Source organism: Pelodiscus sinensis, chromosome 4, assembly GCF_049634645.1.
Source record: "Pelodiscus sinensis isolate JC-2024 chromosome 4, ASM4963464v1, whole genome shotgun sequence".
NCBI classification, from domain to species: Eukaryota; Metazoa; Chordata; order Testudines; family Trionychidae; genus Pelodiscus; species Pelodiscus sinensis.
In genome coordinates this window covers 90,089,995-90,111,183 of record NC_134714.1, presented here as the reverse complement: position 1 = coordinate 90,111,183, position 21,189 = coordinate 90,089,995, and the positions used below count along the sequence as shown (strand labels likewise).

At 41.8% G+C, this 21,189-nt stretch overlaps 1 protein-coding gene across 10 annotated transcripts in view; it reads right to left on the bottom strand.

The window, feature by feature from the left end:
- Window positions 1–21,189, bottom strand: part of NAV2 (neuron navigator 2) — a 696,386-nt gene that overhangs the window by 237,974 nt on the left and 437,223 nt on the right. For all 10 annotated transcript variants that reach the window (XM_075927729.1, XM_075927722.1, XM_075927724.1 and 7 more), the window contains 2 exons: window positions 18,226–18,343; window positions 1,361–1,413 (listed from right to left, as the gene is read on the bottom strand). In XM_075927729.1, the coding sequence (XP_075783844.1) occupies window positions 1,361–1,413; window positions 18,226–18,343 (171 nt within the window). The remainder of the gene's footprint in view (window positions 1–1,360; window positions 1,414–18,225; window positions 18,344–21,189) is intronic.

The following is a 21,189-nucleotide window of genomic DNA, read 5'->3' as shown; positions in this document are numbered from 1 at the left end:
ACCAGAAGAGATACTTCAGTAGAAAGTGACATTTTTCTTAGAGGAAAAAAAGGGAGTGAATCTAACTTTCAGTTAAAACAAAATGGACTTTTTTATATAATCTGGTATCGCCTTTAGCTCATGAATGAAATTCTGTTCTTACAATACACTTGTGAAATATTAAATTACAATGATCTTGAAAGTTTCCTCTATTTATTTATACTCTAGACAGCTGCTGTGGCTGCAGCAAGAATAGCAGCCAATCTCTACCAAGGAGTAAAAGTAGCAAGATAAATCTGTAAAGGTATTTTTCTTTTTAAGGAATGGTTGCTCTGTGGATATAAAGAGGATAACTTCACAGACAGGGAAGAATGAAATAGTAAAACACAAAGATGTTTCTGGCTCTGGGATGGAAAACGGCTGCCAAACTCTTAACCCTTCAACTAGTTTCATCACCAGTTACATAAAAGTTGAACCCACAGGTAAAAAATGTAAGAACTAAAAGCATACATAAAATATGTTATAGATGTTATACTAAAATAATCCTAAATTCAGTATCAGCTGTAATTTGTAGATAAATTAGAATTAATATCATAACATGGATTCTGTATGAAAATACAGAAGGACAATGAGCTCTGTCTAAAATATTATACATTAAATAATCTTCTTACCGTACATTTTAAATTATCTTATTACTGCAAATATTTTCAAATATCTTGTCTAGAATATTAATGGCACTGTTCCTAATAACAAATCCACTTCATGTAATGCATGCTATCAGTTCTACTACTGTATCATTTGATGCTTGGTTTTGAAGATTAAACAAGCCAGATAAGTAAAAATACTGTACAGATAAAAACCCATCACAATAAAAAAATGCACATTTTTTATAACAGCTTCTAAATTCACATTTGCAAATTCCTTTCTATTTTGGCATAACCACCATTAATATATGAACATATTCTGTCTTTTGGAAAGGACCTAAAATGTCTAGATATCTTAATAGCGCCTAAGAGACTGCAGTCCTTTAGCCCTAAAGATCTTCATTTTATTTGGCGCAACCATGATAATATACTTTAAGCAAAACTGTTTTGAAATAAAATCGCGGGATTTATTTTTTGCTTTTCTTAAACAGTGTATCACAAAAACATTAAAATGTCACAGAAAGAAAAGTTATGTACACTGTGCTAAGAGGTTTAGATCCAAGCCTTCTCCTTTTGACTTCAACAGGATGAGAAATGGATCATTAATGTTGTTCTGACAGTTCAGATTTCCCTTTCCCTGTATTGGGTCAAGTATTTCACAATTCTCAGTTAAATTAACTGTCATACTTTATTAGACATTGTGTAATACACACATGCACAGCTGCATTACCACTTACCATTTGAGATCTGTTCTTTGGACAGCCATTGATGTCTTCAATCTTTTCGTTTGCTGTAAAAAAAGAAAAAATACAAAAGGTGTAGTGAAGATACTTATACCGATTATTTCCAGAGCACTTGTTACTAGCTAAATCAAGTGGCCTAAGATTGTAGTTGTCCAATCAAAGCAAATATGTGAAACATTGAGACCCATTCAGCGGCTGGATTTTTCTCATGGGTCATTCCTCCAGAGACAGCTGGAGAAAGGTCATCATCATTTCAAAAGGAGACAACTGGGCTGACATTTCTTAAAGTGACAGGTAACTCCTTATACTATCAAATGCTTAAAAACTGGCTACTGCACTGTATCATGGGTGTAGGCATGGGTGTATAAACACCACGTGTATAGACGGATGTGTGCTGGTATCATTCATTTTATAAAGTATGTGCATATAGCATAGATTCAGTGACCAAAATAGTCATCTACTCTGACATAGCAACAACTACCCAACATAGCTATAGGACTTCCATGAATTAACTACCGTTTTAAGTACAACAGCTGCAGCTTAATTAGAGTATATATTTTAGAAAAACATTCTATCTTGATTTTGTATTTCCATTAATGGGGGAATCCACAACACATGGAATGTTGTTCCATTGGCTAATTACCTTCCTGGTTAAAAAAGTACTAAAAGTACTTTTAGTCTGTAGTTGTCTGGCTTCTTGTTCCAGCCAGTGTATATTGTTTTACCTTCGTCTGCTAGACTGAAGAGCCCTCTATTGTCAAATTTCTATTCCCCACGTAGGTACTGACAAAGATCAAGTCACCCTTAACTTTGTCTTTGATAAACTAAAAGACTGAATCTATCACTGGAATCTACCACTAAAGGCATATTCCCCAGTCCTTGAATCATTTTCATGGCTCTTCTCTGAACCATCTCCAATTTATGAATATACTTTTTGAAGGGGGTATGAACCCAATATTCCAGGAGCAGTCACATCAATGCCAAAGTTCTGTGTCACCGACAAGCTCATATTCAACTAATTATCCATACCACCATGACCACCCCAAGTCTTTTTTCAAAACTCTGATTTCCAGGATACAGTATATCTGCCTTTAAACTGAAATGCAAGCTGTTTTCTTGTGACCAGTTTATTTAACAATTCATAGAATCATAGCACTAGAAGAGACCTCAGAAGGTCATCACGTCCAGCCCCCTGCTCTAGGCGGGACCAATTCCAACTAAATCAACCCGGCCAGGGCTTTGTCAAGCCGAGACTTAAACACCTCTAGGGATGGAGACTCCACTACTTCCCTAGGTAACCCATTCCAGTGCTTCACCACCCTCCTAGTGAAATAGTTTTTCCTAATATCCAACCTGGACCTCTCCCACCACAACTTGAGACCCTTGCTCCTTGTTCTGCCATCTGTCACTACTGAGAACAGCCTCTCTCCATCCTCTTTGGAACCTCCCTTCAGGAAGTTGAAGGCTGCTATCAAATCCTCCCTCACTCTTCGCTTCTGCAGACTAAACAGACCCAAGCCACTCAGTCTCTCCTCATAAGTCATATGCTCCAGCCCCCTAATTATTTTGGTTGCCCTCCGCTGGACCCTATCCAATGCGTCCACATCCTTTTTGTAGTGGGGCCCAGAACTGGACACAGTACTCCAGATGCGGCCTCACCAAAGGCGAATAAAGGGGAATGATGACATCTCTGGATCTGCTGGCAATGCTCCTCTTAATGCAACCTAATATGCCATTAGCCTTCTTGGCTACAAGGGCACACTGTTGACTCATATCTAGCTTCTCATCCACTGTAACCCCCAGATCCTTTTCTGCAGAACTACTACTTAACTGGTTGGTCCCCAGCTTGTAACTATGCTTAGGATTCTTCCGTCCCAAGTGCAGGACTCTACACTTGTCCTTGTTGAACCTCATCAGATTTCTTGTGGCCCAATCCTCCAATTTGTCTAAGTCATTCTGTACCCTATCTCTACCCTTAAGCGTATCTACCTCTTCCCCCAGCTTAGTGTCATCCGCAAACTTGCTGAGGGTGCAATCCATCCCCTCATCCAGATCATTAATAAAGATATTGAACAAAACCGGTCCTAGAACCGAACCTTGGGGCACTCCGCTAGAAACCGACCGCCATCCTGACATCGAGCCATTGATCACTACCCGCTGGGCCCGGCCTTCTAGCCATCTTTCTATCCATCTTACCATCCATTTATCCAATCCACAATCCCTTAACTTGCTGGCAAGAATATTGTGGGAGACCGTATCAAAAGCCTTGCTAAAGTCAAGGTATATCACATCCACTGACTTCCCCATGTCCACCGAGCCAGTTACCTCATCATAGAAGCTAATCAGATTGGTCAGGCACGACTTGCCCTTTGTGAATCCATGCTGACTATTCTTAATCACTTTCCTCTCATCCAAGTGCCTCAAAATGGATTCCTTAAGGATCCCTTCCATGATTTTTCCAGGAACCGAGGTAAGACTGACCGGCCTATAGTTCCCTGGATCGTCCTTCTTCCCTTTTTTGAAGATGGGCACTACATTTGCCTTTTTCCAGTCATCCGGGATTTCTCCCGATCTGCACGACTTTTCAAAGATAATAGCGAAAGGCTCCACAATGACATTTGCCAACTCCCTCAGTACCCTCGGATGCACTAAGTCCGGACTCATGGATTTATGAACGTTTAGCTTTTCTAAATAGTTCCTAACCTGTTCTTTACCCACCACGGGCTGTCCATCTTCATCCCATCTTGCGTCACTTGGCGCAGAAGTCCAGGAGCCGACCTTGTCCGTGAATACAGAGGCAAAGAAAGCATTGAGTACTTCAGCTTTCCCCACATCATCTGTCACTAGGTTACCTCCTTCATCCATTAGGGGCTGCACACCCTCTCTGATCACCTTCATCTTGTTAACATGCCTGTAGAAACCTTTCTTGTTATCCTTCACATCCTTAGCCAGTCGCAATTCCATTTGCGCTTTCGCCTTCCTGATAACCCCCCCGGCATTCTCGAGCTATACCTTTAAACTCCTCCCTGGTCATTTGTCCAAGTTTCCACTCTTTGTAAGCTTCCTTTTTGTGCTTAAGTTCACCAAGGATTTCCCCTGTAAGCCAGTCCGGTCTCCTACCATGTTTGCCTCTTGCTACGCGTCGGAATGGTTTCTATCTGTGCCTTCAATAAGGCTTCTTTAAAATACTGCCAGCTGTCCTAGACTCCTTTCCCCTTCATGTTAACATCCCAGGGGATTCTGCCCATCAGATCTCGGAGGGAGTCAAAATCTGCTTTTTTGAAGTCCAAGGTGTGTATTTTACTACTCTCTTTTCTTCCTTTGGTCAGGATCCTGAAATCTACCATCTCATGATCACTGCTTCCCAGGTTGTCACCCACCTCCACTTCCCCTATTAGTTCCTCCCTGTTTGTGAGCAGAAGGTCAAGCTGCGCACGGCCTCTGGTCGGATCCTTCAGCACCTGTGTCAAGAAGTTATCCCCAACATTCTCCAAAAACTTCCTGGATTGCCTGTGTACTGCCGTATAGGTTTCCCAGCAGATGTCAGGGTGATTAAAGTCCCCCACGAGAACCAGGGCCTGCGATCTGGAAGCTTCGCTCAGTTGTCCGAAGAAAGCCTCATCTACCTCATCCACCTGATTCGGTGGCCTCATCAATGCTGTTGTTTGCTCCTTTAAACTTAACCCATAGACTCTCAACAGGTTTTTCTCCCTCTTTATACTGGAGTTCAGAGCTATCGTAGTGCTCTTTTACATATAGTGCAACTCCTCCTCCTTTTCTCCCCTGCCTTTTGTTCCTGAACAGTCTATACCCTTCCATGACAGCGCTCCAGTCATGCGAGTCATCCCACCAAGTCTCTGTTATCCCAATTAAATCATATTTCTTGGTCTGGGCCAGGGCCTCCAGTTCTTCCTGTTTGTTGCCCAGGCTTCTTGCATTAGTGTACAAACACTTCAGGTAAGCAGTTGATCATCCTAACTTCTCCATTCGAAACATGGGTCCTCCTTTCTTGCCCCTTCCTCTCTGCATTTCTTCCTGGTATCCTACTTTTCCACTCCCCTCAGGGTTTTGGTCACCGTCCCCCGACGAACCTAGTTTAAAGCCCTCCTCACTAGGTTTGCAAGCCTGCCCACGAAGATGCTCCTTCCTCTCTTCGTTAGGTGGATCCCATCTCTTCCTAACAATCCTTGTGCCCGGAACAGAGTCCCATGGTCGAAGAAACCAAAGCTCTCTCTGCGAGACCATCTGCGCAACCACGCATTGACGTCCTCAATTCGACGATCCCTGCCCAGTTCTTTCCCTTCAACAGGGAGGATTGAGGAGAATACCACTTGCGCTCCAAATTCTTGGATCCTTCTTCCTAGCGCTACATAATCCGCAGTAACACGCTCAAGATCATTCTTGGCTGTATCATTAGTTCCCACGTGGAGAAGCAGGAAGGGGTTGCGATCCGAAGGTTTGATCAGCTTGGTAAGCCTCTCAGTGACATCCTGAATGCGAGCTCCCGGTAAGCAGCACACCTCTGGAGATTCCAGGTCCGGACGGCAGAGGGATGGCTCAGTCCCTCTTAGGAGGGAGTCCCCGACCACCACCACCCGTCGTTTCCTTTTGGGGGTGGTGGCCGTGGAACCCCCATCCGTAGGACTACGCATCCCATGCCTTCCAGTAGATGGTGTTCCCTTCTGGTTTCTTCCTTGTGAGGTCCCTTACAGAGCTTTCAGCACTGCAGAGCCTGTGGAGAGAGCTTGAAAGCGATTGCTTACCTCTGTAGCATCAGGGGATTCTCGTGCTGGCCTTTTTCCCCTTCTAGAAGTTACATGCTGCCAGTTCTCTTCTTGGTCACGTACTGCCCTCTCTGGCTCTTCTGCCTGCCGTGCTTGAAGGATTAAATGCTGCCTTCTATCGAGGAAGTCTTCATCCGCTCTGATCAAGCGTAGGGTCGACACTTGGGCCTCCAGTCCTCTAATTTTTTCTTCCAAAATGTCGACCAGCTTGCACTTGGTGCAGATGAAATCCGTTCTTTCTTCCGGGAGGAAGACAAACATGGCACACGCTGTGCAGGTAACAACAGCAGACCCATCACCAACCATCGCTGCTGTCCTGGAAAAGGGATTTAAAAAGAAAGGCAAGAGAACCTCCCACCCTTCCCTCTCAAAACTCCCTGTTAGCACTCACCTGTTCGCAAGCTCCTTGGTCGCTTGCCCACTGCCTTATAAAGCCCCTCCTCCTACCAAGGAAGCCAGATGGTTAAAATGGCCATCGGAGCTTTCTTACGCAAGAGAGCATCTACACTGGCACAGATGCTCTTGCGCAAAAGCACATGCCAGTGTAGACGCTCTCTTGCGCAAATACTTTAATGCAAGAACTCTTGCGTTAAAGAGTATTTGCACAAGATCATACCAATGTAGACGGAGCCAATATGTATTAGAAGAAAGAATTGGAGTTGGTGGTGACATATCTTTTGTGAGGAAATCTTTGGGCTATGGGAAAAAACTAGCTTAGGCTCATGGCTCTGCCAGATAAACAGGGTCCTGTGTACAGAGGTAGCAGAACCCCTAAACTCTGTGGCTGCTACTTCTATAATCACAGCAACATTAAGGTACTCCATTCTCCTCTACCCACATACACGCACAACTATAGATCATAGCTGAAAATATTAACTGCCCCAAAATTTGTCAGTGGTTATTTTCACCATTCTTTCCTACTCGACTCACTAGCTTCAACTTCCATATTGTCTACACCACCAAGTGACTTCAGGGATGGAGGACAGAGCTTCTAGAAGAGATGGCAGAGACACATACTGGCAGCTTGCTCAGTACTGGTTGAAGTTCAACTCATACTATGCTGCATGTCTAGAGCAAGAGTTGAATGTTATAGATTCAGACTGGACTGGGGAGGATATGTGAGGTGTAGCCTACATTACATGTTTCACTTGGCAAATCTGACCTAGCTTGCAATCTATCTTGACTCTCTTGATACTTGGCTGCAATATTGGCCTCACCTCTGGCTTTATGTCACTTTGTGTCTGGGCTGCATGAAATAGTGCTTGGAGCAAGCACTGTAACCCAATATCCAAGGTGAAAAGCAAGAGGATGCAACAAGCAGATCCCAAAAAGAAAGGAGACAGAAAATAAACTCTTGGGTGTCTAGCTGCAGCCAAATGACGTATTTTATTTAAAAACCCTGAATTCCATAACATTTTGAGAATATGCTATATTCCATAGCTGCAGAATTACAGAAGTTATGAATCCCAGGTTGATATGACTGGGGCTGGTTGCATCCCTCAGAACTGTTAGTTCTGGCTCTCTGCAGACTCATGCAGAAGACACTGCATCACTTACACAAAATTCACAATATTGAGTTTCTCTCTGCAACCTTAAGAGCTTGAAACAATCTCAGATTCTGGAGCATGGAACTCTGTAGGAAATAAATTCCCTTGCAAATTCTGCAACCTCAAAATCCGGACTACATGGGTCTTTCCCAATAAAGCTGATTTACTACCACTCCATCAAGCTTTTGATTTTTTTTTCTTCCCAGATTCTTCCCTCCACACAGAGAATCTGTATCATTAGCCTGGCCTAAAATTATTCTAAAACGAACATTGTACACTATAAATTTACAACAGTACAGGCTGGAGAGAGATATTTCACCAATTTCCCCCATGGCACTTTACCCAGGTACAGTCAGATTACTGTGGTTTTATGAGAGTGAAATGAATTTCACCCTTAGATTTTTAAATATTTCCAAACTTTTTTGCCACTTTCAATACATACACTGAGGATGTTTGATGGCTTCTCTCTTCCCCTTTATTAAGCTAGACATAGTAAAAGCAGCTTTACTCTGTGATAAAAGCAGTATGAACAGAAATACTCATTTTCTCACAGAAAGAAACTAAATCAAATGAGAGAGAAGGGAACCTAAAGGAAGGTTTGGTTCTATTTCATCTGTGACCCAGGTATTTTAGTACTGTTAGTTCATTACAGTCAAAAGTATATGGAAACATGAGCAAGAAAGAGGATCTCTCTACCATAAAGCATTGTAAAGTGTGCTTTAAATCTGTTGCTCAGCTGTTAGTGTCTCAGATATACATATACATTCCCTTTAAAAATAAAAATTGGTAACCAATGACACTCCATAGAGTACAGGAAAAACTATGCTAGAAATGGTGCTAATCTGCCTTGGATAGGGACCATACAGAGCAGAACATTGGTGGCTGTCTATATAGAACCTTTTATACAATGAACTGTATAATAATAACTATAACTCAACTGTATAATAATGAATTAATTACTACATTAAAAACAGCAGCTATTAAGTATTAATCAATTCCAGAGCCACATCTTTGGATCTTACAACACATTTTCCTCAAACTAAAGTTGGCCAATACAGTTTGTAAAGGGCTAACGCCTGAAGAAATTTTTGCTTAACATCTCATTCAAAGGATGCTAAAATAGTTCAATTCTAACATGTACTGACTGTATGTGATGCAGATTTGGAACATAGAATCATAGAATCATAGAATCATAGAATAATAGGACTGGAAGGGACCTCGAGAGGTCATCGAGTCCAGCCCCCCGCCCTCAAGGCAGGATCAAGCTCCGTCTACACCATCCCTGACAGATGTCTATCTAACCTGTTCTTAAATATCTCCAGAGAGGGAGATTCCACCACCTCCCTTGGCAATTTATTCCAATATTTGACCACCCTGACAGTTAGGAATTTTTTCCTAATGTCCAATCTAAACCTCCCCTGCTGCACTTTAAGCCCATTACTCCTTGTCCTGTCCTCAGAAACCAAGAGGAACAAATTTTCGCCTTCCTCCTTGTGACACCCTTTTAGATATTTGAAAACCGCTATCATGTCCCCCCTTAATCTTCTTTTTTCCAAACTAAACAAGCCCAGTTCATGAAGCCTGGCTTCATAGGTCATGTTCTCTAAACCTTTAATCATTCTTGTCGCTCTTCTCTGTACCCTTTCCAATTTCTCCACATCTTTCTTGAAATGTGGCGCCCAGAACTGGACACAGTACTCCAGCTGAGGCCTAACTAGTGCAGAATAGAGCGGCAGAATGACTTCACGAGTTTTGCTTACAACACACCTGTTGATACAACCTAGAATCATATTTGCTTTTTTGGCAACAGCATCACACTGTTGACTCATATTCAACTTGTGGTCCACTATGACCCCTAGATCCCTTTCCGCCATGCTCCTTCCTAGACAGTCGCTTCCCATCTTGTATGTATGGAGCTGATTGTTCCTTCCTAAGTGGAGCACTTTGCATTTCTCTTTATTAAACCTCATCCTGTTTACCTCTGACCATTTCTCTAACTTGCTAAGGTCATTTTGAATTATGTCCCTATCCTCCAAAGAAGTCGCAACCCCACCCAGTTTGGTATCATCTGCAAACTTAATAAGAGTACTCTCTATCCCAATATCTACATCATTGATGAAGATATTGAATAGTACGGGTCCCAAAACAGACCCTTGAGGAACTCCACTTGTTATCCCTTTCCAGCAGGATTTAGAACCGTTAACAACAACTCTCTGACTACGGTTATCCAGCCAATTATGCACCCACCTTATCGTGGCCCTATCTAAGTTATATTTTCCTAGTTTATCAATAAGAATATCATGCGAGACCGTATCAAATGCCTTACTAAAGTCTAGGTATATGACATCCACCGCTTCTCCCTTATCCACAAGGCTCGTTATCTTTTCAAAGAAAGCTATCAGATTAGTTTGGCATGACTTGTTCTTCACAAACCCATGCTGGCTATTCCCTATCACTTTATTACTTTCCAAGTGTTTGCATACGATTTCCTTAATTACCTGCTCCATTATCTTCCCTGGGACAGACGTTAAACTGACCGGTCTATAATTTCCTGGGTTGTTCTTATTCCCCTTTTTATAGATGGGCACAATATTTGCCTTTTTCCAGTCTTCTGGAATCTCCCCTGTCTGCCATGATTTTTCAAAGATCATAGCTAAAGGCTCAGATACCTCCTCTATCAGCTCCTTGAGTATCCTGGGATGCATTTCATCAGGACCTGGTGACTTGCTGACATCTAACTTTCCTAAGTGATTTTTAACTTGTTCTTTGTGTATCCTATCTTCTAAACTTACCCTCTCTCTGCTTGTATTCACTACGTTAGGCACACCTCCAGACTTCTCGGTGAAGACCGAAACAAAGAAGTCATTGAGCATCTCCGCCATTTCCAAGTTCCCTGTTACTGCTTCTCCCTCCTCACTAAGCAGTGGGCCTACCCTGTCCTTGGTCTTCCTCTTGCTTTTAATGTATTTATAAAAGGTCTTCTTGTTTCCCTTTATGCCTGTAGCTAGTTTGATCTCATTTTGTGCCTTTGCCTTTCTAATCTTGCCCCTGCATTCCCGTGTTGCTTGCCTATATTCATCCTTTGTTAGTTGTCCTAGTTTCCATTTTTTATATGACTCCTTTTTTATTTTGAGATCATGCAAGATCTCCTTGTTAAGCCAAGCTGGTCTTTTGCCATATTTTCTATCTTTCCTACACAACGGAATTGTTTGCTTTTGGGCCCTTAACAACGTCCCTTTGAAATACTTCCAACTCTCCTCAGTTGTTTTTCCCTTCAGTCTTGCTTCCCATGGGACCTTACCTACAAGTTCTCTGAGCTTATCAAAATCTGCCTTCCTGAAATCCATAACCTCAATTGTGGTGGTCTCCCTTCTACCTTTCCTTAAGATCATGAACTCTATTATTTCGTGATCACTGTCCCCTATACTGTCTTCCACTTTCAAGTTCTCAACTAGTTCCTCCCTATTTGTTAAAACCAAATCCAGAACAGCTTCTCCTCTGGTAGCTTTTTCAACCTTCTGAAACAGAAAGTTGTCTCCAATGCAGTCCAGAAACTTATTGGATAGCCTGTGCCTCGCTGTGTTAGTTTCCCAACATATGTCTGGATAGTTGAAGTCCCCCATCACCACCAAATCTTGGGCTTTGGATAGTTTTGTTAATTGTTTAAAAAAGGCCTCATCCACCTCTTCCACCTGGCTAGGTGGCCTGTAGTAGACTCCTAGCATGATATCACCCTCGTTTTTTACCCCTTTTAGCTTAACCCAGAGACTCTCTACACAGCTATCTCCTACGTTCATCTCCACTTCAGTCCAAGTGTGTACATTTTTAATATACAAGGCAACCCCTCCTCCCTTTTTTCCCTGTCTGTCCTTCCTGAGCAAGCCGTACCCTTCCATACCAATATTCCAATCATGCGTCCCATCCCACCAGGTTTCTGTAATACCAATGATATCATAGTTGTATTTATTGGTTAGCAATTCCAGTTCTTCCTGCTTATTACCCATACTTCTCGCATTTGTATATAGGCATCTAAGATACATAAAACCTGATGGCCCAAAGAGTACTAAGGGCTTTTTTACACATGAAAATTATTCAGGAATAAAAGAGGTTGAGAATTTAAAAAGAACTAATAGTCCTGCAGCACCTTAGGGTATGTACACTGCATTCCTCTTTCGAGAGAGGAATGCAAATGCAGCTGAGCGAAATTGCAAATGAAGTGCGGATTTGAATTTCCTACACTTCATTTGCATAATCGCCTCTGGCCGCTATTTAGAAATACCCGATTTCGAGATAAAAAACATTGTGTAGACGCGGTTATTTTGAGAAAAAACCTTTCTTTCAAAATAACCCTTAAACCTCATTTTATAAGGAGTATAAAAGAACCATCTGTCTTTTCCTTCGGAGCTTTTTCCAGATGTGTGGTGTTAAGAGCCTCTTACTACAGGTGAATCATAATTGCCTTGGAACACCTACATTCAGTAAATTGATCAATTTTAAATAGTTCAATGGTTGCTCTATCAAATTTTTAAAAACCCCAACTGGCTGGCCAAGAAAGGAGGAGGAGGGAAAAGCTAATTTTGGTTACGCTGGCTGTTCCACTGCTCTCTCAATAAAAACTGCAACCAAAACAAAAGCCAAGTTTAATTGCCAGCTCAGTTTTTAAATTCAGTGTCTCAGGTGTGGTTTTTTGCCATTAGATTTGGAATCACTTTGTATCTGTGTGCGTTGTGCATGTGCACTCAGTATGATGTTTTATTCATAATGTCAAAATCTGTGCCAATGTACTCTGAACTCCCATGACAGTGCAACACTATAGTATATACAGGTAGTCCCCGACTTACGCTGATCCGACTTATGTCGGATCCGCACTTACAAACGGGGCTTTTCTCGCCGCGGAGCTCACGGTCTTTTTCTCGCCCCGAGGAGCCGCGCTACTGGAGCAACCCAGCAGCACCCCAGCTGCTCTGCCCCAGGCGTCCCCAAGTCAGCCGCTGCTGAAACTGACCAGCGGCTGACTACAGGAAGCCCGAGGCAGAGTTGCTCTGCCCCAGGCTTCCTGGAATCAGCCGCTGATCAGTTTCAGCAGCAGCTGACTTGGGGACACCTGGGTTTCTTAAGTTGAATCTGTATGTAAGTCAGAACTGGTGTCCAGATTCAGCCGCGGCTGACGCCAGTTCCGACTTACATGCAGATTCAACTTAAGAACAAACCTACAGTCCCTATCTTGTACGTAACCCGGGGACTGCCTGTATTCCACCTTTCAGAGTATAAGTACCATTAGATGGCCAAGTGAAGAAAGGTCTATCACTTTATGTAATGGCATTTCACCCTACCCGCCGACAGGGGGGCAGAGGGGAACTGCCATCGGGCCAACGATTCAAAAGGGCCCGGGGCTCCCAGCCGCTGATACTGCATAAGTGATGGTGGACAGAGCCCTGGGCCCTTTAAATTGCCACTGGAACTCTGTGTCGCATGCTGCAGAACCCTGAATGGTGCTGGGGGGTAAGGGGAGCATAGTCTGGGTAGTGCTGAGCGCCAGCTGCTCTGGGCCCATCCCAAGGTCCTGCTCCTTCCAGGAGTGTGGAGCCACCTCCCTCCCCCGGCTTGCCTAGGGGTCAGGCAAGTCTGTCAATTCTCCTGCCAATAAAACACATTCCCTGATCCAGAGTTTGCAATGTGACGTGCAAGTTCTGCAAACAGTAGCACATGTGAGCAATCCCGATGACTGCAGCAGGAATATGCATCTACTTCAAGGGTGGGCAATAATTTTTGCAGTGGGGCCACTTCACAAATTGTGTTATGTGGTCACAGGCCAGGTTCGAGCCCCCTGGAAGTGATGGGGCCTCGGGTAGAAGGGCTGGGGCTTCAGAAAGAGCAAAAGAGAGAGAGAGAGGGGGACTGAGTATGTGTGGCACAGACAGGAGAGTGTATGCATAAATGTGTGCGTGTGGCATACAGACATTGTGGCATAGACTTGGTGTGCATGATAATGACACAAAGTGTTCATGCTGGCTAAGTTTCTGATGGCATTTACATTCTGTCTCTAAGGATACATCTAGACTACGGGGTTTTCTAGGGAATGAGTCTGCTCTTCTGCTTTTTTTTGTGGAAGAGCAGACGCCCTCTTTCAGAAGCCCTGTCTTCCTCGTGCCACGAGGAAGAAGAGCTCTTCCGAAAGAGGACGTTTTTCTGAAATTTGGCCCAGTGTAATCGGGCCAAATTTCGAAAAAGCCTCTTCTGATAAAACTATGGGAAAAAGGTACGCAATTTTCCTGATAAAACATTATAGTTTAGATGTAGCCGAAGGAAAATCTGTCCGGCTCTGTTGTCTCTCCTCCATCCCTTCTGCACTTCTCTGAGTCACGTGCTTCAGATTGTGACTGACTGTGTCTCCCTCTATGATCTCTGGGGGTACAGGGGCAGGAGGCACCATGACTTCAGCACTTCCCCTTTCCCCTGCACAGCTAGCAGGAGAATCCTGGAAGTAGATGGGCAGCAGGATGGAGCAAGGTGGGGGAGGTGCAGCTGAACACACGCTGCTGGCTGCCTGCTCTAAGTATGCATCTCTGCTGCTCAGCTGGGCAGGCCAACAGAAATGCTTGTCGGGCCGCATCTGGCCCCCAGGGCCTGAGTTTGCCCATCCTGATCTACATGAAGTTACACAGATGTGTAAATCTTTGCAAGCTTTGAAACAAAATAAACCTAGCATTTTGTCAAAAACTTGAGACTCTTAAAACAGTCTGTCGTTGTACAGCACACAAAATAATTTCAGAACACTATTGCTAGTAGTTAAATCTGAAGATTACAGATCTACGCTCTTACATGTCAAACTTATTCCTTTCAGGTTTCAAATATTTTTAGAATTTTCCATTGTTTCAAAATATGGATGGCAAGATATAATAAAAAGTGAATGAAAGTTACCAAGTTATGAATTACTAAATCAGATTTCCTTTCTTGCCAGAAATATGCATCTGCTTTTGGGTGACAGGAATGTACACAGCGTGAGGAAGTGCTAGACCTTGTAAACCTCAATAATAATTCCTTCTGATGGCCCTGATATGTAGTGACAGTTGACTGTCTCTAGGGTGTTCACCATGCAAACAGATAATCTCACTAACAGGATATTTCTTCAAATACAATGGGGATAATGTCTTGTTTAGGAAGGTAGAGAAAATGACAGCGGTGGGGGGGATTTTAGTCTGGATTCTGACTAATAGGGGGAGGAAGGGGAGAGATTGGTAGCAAATCTGAAGGCAATTTGGATGAAAGTGATCATGAAATGATAGATGTCACAACTTTAAGGAAAGCAGGGAGTGAGAAGAACAGAAAAAGGACAGTGAACTTCAAAGAAGAAGACTTTAACCAACTCAGAGAACAGTAGGAAAAGGTACCACTGGAAGAAAATCTAAGCCTGTGCAGGAAAGCTGGCATCTTAGCAAACTCTCACAAAAAGAAGAATACACAGCTCAGATTTTATAAGGTTTTAAAATGCAATTATGCACTTACTTTTCCGTTCCTTATGAAGTATTCGTGGAGGATAGGTCCATCAATGGCTATTAGCCAGAATGGGTAGGAATGGTGCCTATAGCCTCTGTTTGTCAGAGGCTGGAAATGGATGACAGGAGAGGAATCATTTGATGGTTACCTGTTCTGTTCACTCCCTCTGGGGCACCTGGCATTGGCTACTGTTGGCAGACAGGATACTGGACTAGATGGACCTTTGGTCTGACCAAGTATGGCCGTTCTTATGTATAACAAAGACTTCACATATTTTTAGGATTTGTTCTGCCTGTTTTTTCCATAAAAATATCAGTCATGTCAACCTTGTTTTTGCCTCTAGTTTTTCTGCAGGATTCATTGTATATCAAGAGCTTTCTGAAATCTAACCCTAAAGGGCATAGGTGTTGCATCCTTAACAATGACAGACTCTCTCAGCTGTGCTATTTAGGCACTGAGCTAAACTGATGTTAACAAAAAAAAACCCAGAGTTTGAAGCAGAATAAAAATTACATCCCTTCTTAATTACAGGTTTAACAGCATGGCATCTCTACTGGCATAATCCTACCATTCTCTAATCATTTACAGACTCTCCTTTAAAAAAAAAGGGTGGGGGGAGACAAGACCTGCATTTCTGATGTTTAAAACAAAAAAACAAAAGAGAGTTAATAAGACAACAGAAAACCTTTCAAAAGCTCTTCTTTATTCTTCATAAAAAAGCACAAACATATTTCCTTTTACACATCACCCTTACCCCTGAAGTACCAACTTAAGTCTTGAATACAAAATTCATGCAGTGACCAAACTTTACTTGAAAGGGCTTTGTTAACTTGGGATAATCACCAGATACACCACCAATGCCCATAAGAATAAAGATTTCTCTGTGGTATTACTGCTTTGTCCTAAACTCCAGCACACACAACAGAGCAATGAATGCAGGAGGGAAAATTAAATTACCATTCAGAAACTTCCATAGTACAAATCCTAATTTATGGGAACAGGTCATGGTTTTATAGTTGCAGTTAGAGGTGTTTCCATGTGTGGAAGTTACCACTGCTAATGTGACAATGAGATGCAATTTGCCTAAGGCACTAACATAAGGGATGCAAATGAATATTTTCCTTTCAGTGCCAATTTGGAGGATTAAAGTGGAATTTATGTGTTTAAAAATGGATTTTCTTTTGTTTGGAAAAAATCTATGAAAAGGAAAATCTTTCACCTGAGGTATTAACTTTTCACAGCTGTGCCTTAAAACACTAAATCCAAATGCTAAAGCAGCAATGGGGAAAAAACAGAGGAGTGAAAAGGTGAATTAAATCATACATTTCAGTAAGCAATAACTCTTCTGAATGTTTTCCAGGGATTTATTTTGAAACATATGGGAGCATTCACAAGTAGGTACGCTTAGAAATGTATACATAAGCATTTGATACATGTACAAGCACTATTTTTATGCATGTTTCTACTCAAGGATTTTATGCAGCACTGTTACATACACTGTATGTATGTAGGGGAAGATTTTAAAAAGCACAAAAGGCAAGTACACTTCCAACTCCCATTCAAAGTCAACTGGAGATGGGTGCCTTCCTCCCCTTTATGCCCTCAGAAATCTTCCCATTAAAATATTTGCTTTGGTATACATAGTTACACAGATACTGGATGGAGCTTTCTTATACACAGGTACACAATTACTTCATGTGCAGTTTTCACATATCTGTTGTTACATGGATAGTTTTCAGAGTGCTGTACTCAGACAACAATGAATGTGATGTTTATTCAGTGGGTATGCGTAGATCCTCACCTGGTATAGCTGTTAGGCAACAGAAATGCTTCCAATTCATGTTAAACTTAACTCAGGGCTCTAATTCTTATGTACAGGCAGTCCCCGGGTTACATGGATCCGACTTACATCGGATCCCTACTTACAAATGGGGTGAGGCAACCCCGCACTAGCTGCTTCCCCCCAGCAGACCAGGGAGATGCGAAGCTAGTGCCCCTTCCCCCAGAAGACCAGGGAGACGCAGAGCAGCTTTTCTCAGCAGACACCTCAGCTTGAGAATAAAGAACTGAGGGAAGTGAGGTGTGGGAGAATAAAACTGAGCTCTGGAGAAATGTTTGGCTAGAGTTTCCCCTACAATATGTACCAGTTCCAACTTACATACAAATTCAACTTAAGAACAAACCTACAGTCCCTATCTTGTACGTAACCCGGGGACTGCCTGTACTGCATTTATACTAGATGTAACTATGCAAGCTTTGGTGTCTATTTACTTCATTACTGACTTCCTCATTTGCATCTCAAGTCTGTCAGTCTTGTTGTCAGTAACAGTCATTCTAATTCCTATTAATGGGCTTACTGATTCTGTCACTCTCCATAGCTCCATCCATGTGTTTTGTGATATGAGCCTCCATCTAAAGGAAATAATGAAGGATCCGGAACAGGGGAAATGTGGACACTTGCGTAGAGTCCAATTTGTATTTTCAATTTCCATTCACAGCAGCCCCTATAGTGCCTGGGGCCATACTGACAACAAAAGAGCTTCCTTATTTAAAACAGATTGTTAAGGGTTTCTTTTCTTCTATATACAAATCATGTCCTTCCCTATTCCTAATTGCACACTGGGATTTTTCAGATGCAACCAGAAATGGCAGGTTTAACATAATACACAATTGTCTTGGTGAATTATTTCCAGACCAGTCAAAAAAAGATAACAGGAACAAAGATAACAAAAAGATAAAAAGCAAGGCTAAAAGCCACCTAGCAGAAAAAAAAACCCCTCATCAGCTGCTTTTTCCCTTCAGCTGTCCTGGGTGATAATGTTGTGTCAGGAGATCTTATCAAGAACATCAAATATTTTTCCACAATCCCTTAACATAAGGGTTTATCAAAGTAATTATCAAAGCCTGTGAGGGAGAATTATCAACTTAATTCCATATGGTTTCTATTTCCTTTTCCCATATATTTATGTGAAAAAACAAGCTGTGGCTCTGACCAAGCTGGCATGTACGTGGTATGAAAAGAGATACTCACCTACTACCTGGATGATTTCAGCCAGTAAGACTCCATCAGTCACATCTTGCTGTAGGTCTTTGATCAATCGTTTGTGACCAGATTTTGCTAGATAGTGATTTGCCCAATCCGTGTAAATCTATTTGGAGGAAAAGAAAAACAAAATCTAAATGTTAGGTATTTGATCAAACTTTATCAGAATCCCATTTCTTAGGCCATACAAAACAACCTCTCAGGTTTTCAGACCTTGGACAGAAGATCCCTGCTTTTTTAGCTGTTTGAAACAATTTAGCGCCATTACAATTCAAGCCATCGTGCAGATCAAGTATTCTGCTTAGTAGGGGGTATGGCTTTTTTTTCTCCTATATAGAAATCTGACATCAGAACTCAGAGAAAACTGTAGCATGCTTCTCAACATGCTATGCTTCTAAACATGTTTTAGCATGATTTGCAGCACTGATAAGGTTATGGAATTGGTTTCTATTTTCAAACTAAGAATTTTGTCTTTTCCCTCTGCCATTTTTTTCTTTTATTGAGAAAGGAAAATTTCTATGCTGTATTAGCCATAAAGAACTAGACGATTAAGTTCCTTTTTAATGTCAATTGATAAACCCTGATGAATGAGATCTAGAAGTCCTAATACATGGAAACTACTAGCACTATTAAACTGATTTTAAATTCCCTTCCAGATATCTTTTAATTCTTTCTGAAATCCTATCAAATAAACCATAACCTCAAAACCAAGCAAATAAATATTAATCAACCAATAAACTGAAAGACTCTAAGGAGATTTAAATGTATGGGACAATTATGGCTCATCACATACAATATCACTTTTAACAATTGTAAATACAGTATCCAGGTTAAATATTTATTTAAGAAACACATAACCCATCCTAAAAGAAGAAAAACTAGACTTTAATTGGTGAGCCCGGTATTGTTTCCTATCGCCATGCAGGACAAAAGGTGTATGATCAACTCAAAACTAATAAAGCCAAAAAAATCTAGACATTGGTTGTAACTAAATCAACCTTAAATTCCAACTCTACTCTCAAAAGTATCCATCTTATTAAAGACACAGTCATCGTATTTCAATGAATGCGTATAGTATCAAAAACCAAAGTTCCAAAACAGCTAGTTTAAAACACCCATGCCTTACATATGTTTTAGGGGAGATTCTATCTCCTACTCTTTTCCCTCAGCAGCAGTCAAAGAATTCAGTTCTGTTTTTTAAAGGGGAGCTCATGATTCTTATAAAATTCTTTGCAGCTGAAGGAGTCCAGACACTTGGGAAACCAACTCCTGTACCAGTTGAGAAGTAGCAGCCATCAACTTTCTCCTTTGAATTTGTTGCTTTTAAAGTCCCTGAAAATGACAGGATGAAAATCTGGTATCACAGAATGAATGCTAAAGAGATTAGCAGGGTAAAAGGGCTGATTGCTACCTGCTTTTAAAACAAAGTCTGTCTCTCATATAAATGTAAGAGTGATCAAAGATTAAATAAGCAGATAATAGCTGCTGGACTCACAATCAGTTAATCTGTAAAATCCGTATTCATGTTGTACAGCTGTCATCTATTTACAGTAGAATTCAATTTAATTTCTGAATCTTCATAAAGAAACCACAGTTTACAATGTTCACGCTATTAATGTCCACACTTTTAATTTGATATATGTGGTTTGAAACTGGCTATCTGTGGATTTTCAGGGCTCTGCTGCTCAGGTGCTACTTCATTGAAGCTGCACTGAGTCACCAATAAGGCATGCAGCAAATAATGTACTCTTCTTGCAAAGCCTGCACTGATTGAGCCTTCAGGCATGTGGCAGCAGCCTGTCATGAAGCAGAGTCTGAGTCAGAAGACTCTCCCGCGCAGGTATTTCCTCAACCCTTGAAGGCTGAAGATCAGCCTGTGCAATAGCATTACCCATCCTGGAACCCTCCTGCTGTCTCAAAACTCCCTGCCTGCTCTTGATCCTGTTCCTGCCCTAGTCTTGCCAGAGACTGTTTCAGGCTTGTCCAACTCCTTGACCTATCCTGACTTTCCTCCAGCCCTGTGATTGCCTTGCTTCAGTTTGCCTCCATTTCCCAACCCTCTCTGGACCCTTGGATTCGAACCATCTGATTTCAACCCCTGGCATGCACCCAGATGCTGGCTATGGTACTGACGTGGCTTGTCCCTGGAATCTGGACACTCTTCTTTGATCTCTGCTCCAATCACTAGGCCCAACTACCATGCAGCAGCACCTGACAATTTCTCAGATAATGACAGTAACAATCAAAATGTTTTTTTCAAAGATTGTCCATGCAGAAAAACGTTAAAGAGTTATCTGCACATCACAGTCCAGGCTGTGGGATGGAATTGTCATGTGAAATTTCCCTCTACGAGGAGATGGGGGAAAAGGTATGCTACTATTGCATACCAGCCATACTGCATTACGTTTTACTCAAGGCTTGTGGAGGAGAAAATGAAAATTACACCAAACACAGAAGAAAAACAGGAAACATCTGCTGGACAAATCAGAACTTTTAGAGATTCAATTCAACTTAATCACAAAATATGGCCAAGAATTTGTTAACATTACCTTTATTAATGTAATCAAATTGTTGGAAAGTGGTGAGATGTGTGTTCATCAGCCATACAATAAAATTTTTGACTTAATTAACACTTATCGAGCATATAGCGTGAATAACAGCAGGGATTAAAACCCAACCTTTTAAAACTTATACTGAAATTGCAGATAAGTTTTCAAGCTTTTATCTCCTGGATTCAAATGAAAGAAAACCCTGTTTCAGTGAGCCAGCACTCTGGTTCCTTTAAGTGGTACAGTGTTTAATCCCATTCAGGCATGCACATTAAACCTGGATGCCCTCCCACTGGTTCCCATACCTGGTTTTTACAGCAGCTGGAAAACTGAATCAGAAGGCGACTGGATTTTTGCAAAGGAATGCAAAAGTGACCTTTCACTGAGTGCTTTTTGAAAGTTT